General features: G+C 42.0%; 1 protein-coding gene across 2 annotated transcripts in view; it reads right to left on the minus strand.

The window, feature by feature from the left end:
• The window catches only part of DNA2 (DNA replication helicase/nuclease 2), a 47,315-nt gene extending 41,089 nt beyond the window's left edge, over positions 1-6,226 (minus strand). For both annotated transcript variants that reach the window (XM_074232386.1, XM_074232388.1), the window contains exons 1-3: positions 6,079-6,226; positions 2,563-2,742; positions 550-733 (exon numbers count right to left, since the gene is read on the minus strand). In XM_074232386.1, coding sequence (XP_074088487.1) covers positions 550-733; positions 2,563-2,742; positions 6,079-6,161 — 447 coding nt within the window. In that variant the 5' untranslated portion in view covers positions 6,162-6,226. The remainder of the gene's footprint in view (positions 1-549; positions 734-2,562; positions 2,743-6,078) is intronic.

The following is a 6,226-nucleotide window of genomic DNA, read 5'->3' on the forward strand; positions in this document are numbered from 1 at the left end:
AAATGAAAATAAGAACATGAAATATTTCCAAAATTCATTTTATTACTCTGCTACTTGTTTTACAATATAACTGATGTGCTTCTTGAAGAAAAGAATGCTAAAAGAATTTTCTCTGGAAATAAACCCTCAGGACAGAACAATAATTATCATCAGGTCTTGTTAATATATTTAGTTAAGATTCCTAAGGCAGATGAGTTTATGAGATATGGTCATGCCAAAAATCAAGTGAGTCTATATATATGGGGGGGAGGGGGTATTTCGTTACTCTTAAACAAGAATATTTTATTAATGTATAAAAAACATTATTTGTACAAAATAAGCATAAATATTAAATAAAAAAAATTTTCCTAAGGAGAAGTGGACCTAGGTCCTTTGAGGCTAAAACACAGGTTCCTGTGTTTGGTGGAATAGTAATGAAGGTCTACAGGTACTGACAAATATACAAATAAAAAAATAAAAAAAGAAATAATTCCCATAAGGCTAGAATTCCTTTGTTAAATATTACAGACAACAAATTTGGATCAGCTATAACATTTTCTACATACTTACTCTAAAATTTTCACTCAAAACTGCTCTTCTCATACAACGAATGCTATTTGCTATGCTTGTGCCAGAAATTAGCACGTCCGGGTAAAGAGTCAAATATCCAAAATCTTTATCTATTATCCAAGCATCTGCTTTGTGTTCTCCTTCCAGGTGAATGATGTCTCCTGGCTCAATTAAAAGGTCATCCCTGGAAATAAAAATATATGACATGTAGGAACTTTGTTTTAAATGCATAATAAAGAGGTCAATTAGAACTTCACCCATAGAAAATAGAACACTGCTTAATTTCAAAGGATTTAGAATAGGAAAAAAAATTGCAGATCCCTTAGTTTAAATCCTTTATGTCACAGTAGACAATATTAAAGCCCAGAGAGATTAAATGAATTATCTAAGGTCATTCAGGGAGGAAGAGAAGGAAAAAGTTGATCAGAATTGGAACCCAGATTTTGATTCATAAGCTACTGGCAATGGATAGAATTCCAGGCCTGAAATCAGGAAGACTCATCTTCCTGAGTAGAAATCAAGCCTTAGACACTTGCTTACTATATGACCCTAGGCAAGTACTTAACCTTTCTTTGCCCCAGTTTTCTCATTTGAGCTGGAGAAGAAAATAGCAAACCACTCCAGCATCTTGGCCAAAAAAACCTGAAATGGGGGGTCATAAAGAGTAAGACTGGACTCAAACAACTTAATATCATCTCTGGATCCAAAGCCAGGGCTCTGGTTTATGAGCCCACAGCAGCCTTTCTGCAGGTGTTTTTGTAGATCAGGATACCAATCAACAAGAAGTTTTTTATAATAGTCTTCAGTCTATCTGCCTCCAACTTTAAAATATGCTCATGGTTTCCCTTCAACAAAAATAAATTAAATGCTTAGGCCCCAGAAACCATTAAAAAAGAAATAGATACATTTACATAAACTAATCTCCAAAGGATTGAGAATTTCAGTCTTTTTTATTTATTCTTCCATTCTTAAGTCTTCCATCATTACTATGCCATTTTAAAATTTTAGAAATGGCATGTCTAAAAACAAAACAAAACAAAAAAGAGAATTGCATGCCTAATGTAACAAGAATGAAGGATAATGGCTCTTTTTAGTTCCATCTAGAAATCTGAGCTCAAATCTAAGATCAGTGTGTGCCACTCTCTTGGGCAGCATTTCTAGAACTGGGAAAATAAGGGTTAGAGAATTTTAAGAAGACAAAAATTTTTTTTAAAAAGCAGGAAACTAGGAAAAAGGTTCTATTGCAAATGTCTCTGATAAAGGCCTCATTGCTCAAATTTACAGCTAAATTTCAAAAATAAGAGTCATTCCCTAGGTGACAGTCAAAGGATATGAACAGGCAGTTTTCATAAAAGAAATCAAAGATATCAATAGTTTTAAAAAAGGCTATAAATTACTAATATTTAGAGAAATGCAAATTAAAACAACTCTCACTTGCCACCTCACACCTTTCAGATTGGCTTAAATAACAGAAAAGGAAAAGGACAAATGCTGGAGGGAATATGTTTAATCATCAAAATTCAAGTTACTCATTTTATTTCTTAAAATGACTTTAGGGGCAGCTAGGTGGCGCAGTGGATAGAGCACCGGCCCTGGAGTCAGGAGTACCTGGGTTCAAATCAGGTCTCAGACACTTAACCCCATTTGCCTTGCAAAAAAAAAAAATGACTTTAGAGGGGTGCCTAGGTGGCGCAGTGGCTAAAACACTGGCCCTGGAGTCAGAAGTACCTGAGTTCAAATCCAGTGTGAGACATTTAATAATTACCTAGCTGTGTGGCCTTGGGCAAGCCACTTAACCCCATTGCCTTGCAAAAAAAACCCTAAAAAATAAAATAAAAAATAAAATGACTTTGGAAATAGATATGAATTGTTGAGTTCAAAATAAAAGCAGAATCAATCCATGTTCAAAACCTGGTCCGTTCCTAGTATAAGATTAATTCCCAGTATGTTGCTAAACGTTAAAATGATACCTAAAGAATGTCACATCAAATAGCACATGTACAAATCAATTACCACTCATTCCTAAGGATGCATAACTCTTGATCTTCCAATGAGTGAGAAGTTGTTATAATTAGATGCTTCTCTGGGTGTCCGTCATTCTGTACAATATTGACCTTTAAAACCAGGTAGCGATTATCTGCTCCTCTTCTCAGAGTGGCATCAGGAAAAGCAGGTGCAATTTTCTTCTGAAAGCTTTAGAAGAGACAGTTTTATAAGCACAAAGAAACAAGATATATCCTCCTTGTCTTGTCATCTATAAACCAACCTCTTCTGAAGATCCTTTTCCATATTTAATTCTTCTGAAAAAGCTAATGCTAAAATTTATCCTATGCAAAAACAGATAAAACCAACGAAGGGTAGAACAGTTAACTTTGTCTAAAACAGGGGCAGCTAGGTGGCATAGTGGATAAAGCACGGGCCTTGGAGTCAGGAGTACCTGGGTTCAAATCTGGTCTCAGATGCTTAATAATGACCTAGCTGTGTGGCCTTGGGCAAGCCACTTAATCCCATTTGCCTTGCAAAAACCTAAAAAAAAACAAAAAAAGTTTGTCTAAAACAACTCCTCCTCTGAGAAGTAATGTAATGTGTGATCTGCTCTTCTTTTAGCTTTTCAAAATGAAAACTGAAAGGATTCCATCCTCATCCTCTAAGAAGCTTAATGCTTTGAGCACTTGTAAGAAAGACCACGCAACTGCATAAATATTGAAGAACAAGAAATACCACTTGAGTTAGCCAAGGAAAAATAATGGTAAGCACATACTTGGGACTGCAAAAGGAAAAGACAAGGGGGCGAAGTTCCAGATCTGACATAAACCAGGACAGGAAGCTATGGAGTTTGTGGAAATCCAGAGCTGGAAAATAGACCTCAGAGGTCTGACCTTAGGCAAGTCACCTTCATGCAAAAATTCATTTCTTTATGACAGTCTAAACAATAAAGAATACATAAATATTCTCAATGAATTGGGAGCTCATTATCTAACAAGGTAAGCCACCCAATTTTTGAAAAGCTTGTAGAGAAAACTTGTAAGGGGGGGTGGGGAGGAATAGGAATACTTAGGTCTGTTTGTTAGCTCACCTTTCACAGTGCTTTGATTTATCTGATAAAGGGGAATACAGATTTTAATAAAAATTGTTAAAGTGAAAAGGCTCATGCAGCCACAGGGCATCCTGGGCATAAATTACTGGAGGAAGACATCTAATTGATGGAGTATTTATAGAAGGTCTTGAAGGAGCATAGGATGGGATGCTATGTTCATCAGGCCACAAAATGAGGTCCAGAAGCCTGGAACTCATCTAGTCCAACCTCCTTATTTAAAGTGGCAAATTTTGGATAGACACTGACCTGGGAATGGATAAACACTGGCTTGGAGTCAGGAGTACCGGCTCAGACACTCAATAATTACCTAGCTGTGTGGCCCTGGGCAAGCTACTTAACCCCACTGCCTTGCAAAAAATAAAAAAAAATAAAATAAAGTAGGAAATTTGAAGGCCCAGAATGGAGACGTGATTTTTTTGTAGGTTAAGTGGCTTGCCCAAGGCCACACAGCTAGGTAATTATTAAGCGTCTGAGACCGGATTTGAACCCAGGTACTCCTGACTCCAAGGTCAGTGCTTTATCTACTACACCACCGAGATGTGATTTCTCGAAAGTCAAAGAACTTCAGCCATCAGAGTTGTTAGTAAAAAAACCCACTAGATTTAGAGTCAGTACAACTGCAGAAAGGGCCAACTAGGTGGTACAGTGGAGAGATCATCAGTCCTGGAATCAGGAGGACCTGAATTCAAAGCCAGCCTCAGATACCCTGGGCAGACCATTGCCTCACAGAAACAACATCAAAAAAACAAAACAAACAAAAACTGTAAATAAAAACAGTGGTGCACTACTGGGTCTATACCCTGAAGAGACAATGAAAAACGGTAAAAACATCACTCGTACAAAAATATTCATACCAGCCTTGTTTGTGGTGGCAAAGAATTGGAAATCAAGTAAATATCCTTCAATTGAGGAATGGCTTAGCAACTGTGGTATATGTATGTCATGGAACACTATTTTTCTATTAGAAACCAGGAGGGATGGGAATTCAGGGAAGCCTGGAGGGATTTGCATGAAGTGATGCTGAGATGAGCAGAACCGGAAAAACACTATATCCTAACAGCTACACGGGAGTGATGATCAACCTTGATGGACTTGCTCATTCCATCAGGGCAACCATCAGGGACAATTTGGGGCTGTCTGTGATGGAGAATGCCATCTGTATCCAGAGAAAGAACTGTGGAGTTGAACAAAGACCAGGAACTATTACCTTAAATTTAGAAAAAAAAAAAACCCTGATATTCTATTGTCTGATCTTGCTATGTCTTCCAATTTATGTTTCTTCCTTAAGGATATGATTTCTCTCTCATCACACTCAATTTGGATCAAGGTACAACATGGAAACAATGTGAAGACTGACAGACTGTCTTCTGTGGGGGGTGGGGGGGAGGGAGGTAAGATTGGGGGGGAAATTGTAAAACTCAAAATAAATAAAGTCTTAAAAAAATAAAATAAAAATAAAGACAGTGGTGCAATGAAGAGGAGGCTCTCTGGTTCAAATCTCTGCTGCGGCTTGTTACCTGTTTGACTTTGGCCAAGTCCCTTCCCTTCTGTGGGGCTCCGTTTGGAGGTTCGATGGGGTGGCCTCCACAGCCGGGGCATGGTGCCCAACTACCCTTCTGATCCACTCAGCTCCCACGGAGGTGCCAAAGCGCAGAAAATGCTTTTTCACCTCTGAATGTCAGAATTCCTAGTTTCCTTTCAAGTTTTGCTAGGGCTGCCTGGGGGGCTCCTATCTGAAGCCTAAGAAGTGTAAATAAATAAACTGAGTGAACCAATGAAAAAATGAGAGAGTGTGTGTGTGTATGTATGTACGTGTGTGTCTGTATGTGCGTGTGTGTCTGTGCGTGCGTGTGTGTGTCCCTGTGTCTGTGTGTGCGTCCGTGTGTGTCTGTGTGTGCACGTGTGTGTCCGTGTGTGTCTGTGTGTGCGTGTCCATGTGTGCGTGTGTCCGTGTGCGTGTGTGTCCGTGTGCGTCTGTGTGTGCATGTGTGTGTCCGTGTGTCTGTGTGTGCGTGTCCATGTGTGCGTGTGTCCGTGTGCGTGTGTGTCCGTGTGTGCATGTGTGTGTCCGTGTGTCCGTCCACGCGTGTTTGTGCAAACATAAATTCTGCGCAGCGCTGCGGCCGGGGGCTGCGTGCGTGGGCTCACGTGTGCGTGTGCGTGTCTACCGGGGCGCGTGGCCGTCCTGACAGCCAGGCTGGGCCCGGGTGGAGGGAGAGAGCCGGGTTCAAATCCGGCCCCAGCCGGAGGCCGCGCCTCGGCGTCCTCGTGTGTAGGATGGGGGCCAGGCCCCTGGGGGGCCGCGGGCGGCTCGGGGGTCCCGGGGCGCCCCAGGAAGGCCGCGAGGAGCCCCCGCCCCTCCCCCTCCCCGCGCCGCCCGCGCCCGCGCCCGCCGCTCCCTTCAAATCTCCCGCTCCGGGCCCGCGGCTCACCGCGCGGCGGGCGGCGGCGCCTCCTCCGCCGGCTCCTCCGCCCCGGGCAGCTGCAGCCGGTCCAGGGGCAGCTCCAGGTCCATGTTCGGGCGGGCCGGGGTCCGCGGAGCCCGCCGGAGCCCGCCGGAGGGTCGCGCCGCTGGGGAGG

The sequence above is a fragment of the Macrotis lagotis genome, chromosome 4 (assembly GCF_037893015.1).
Source record: "Macrotis lagotis isolate mMagLag1 chromosome 4, bilby.v1.9.chrom.fasta, whole genome shotgun sequence".
NCBI classification, from domain to species: Eukaryota; Metazoa; Chordata; class Mammalia; order Peramelemorphia; family Peramelidae; genus Macrotis; species Macrotis lagotis.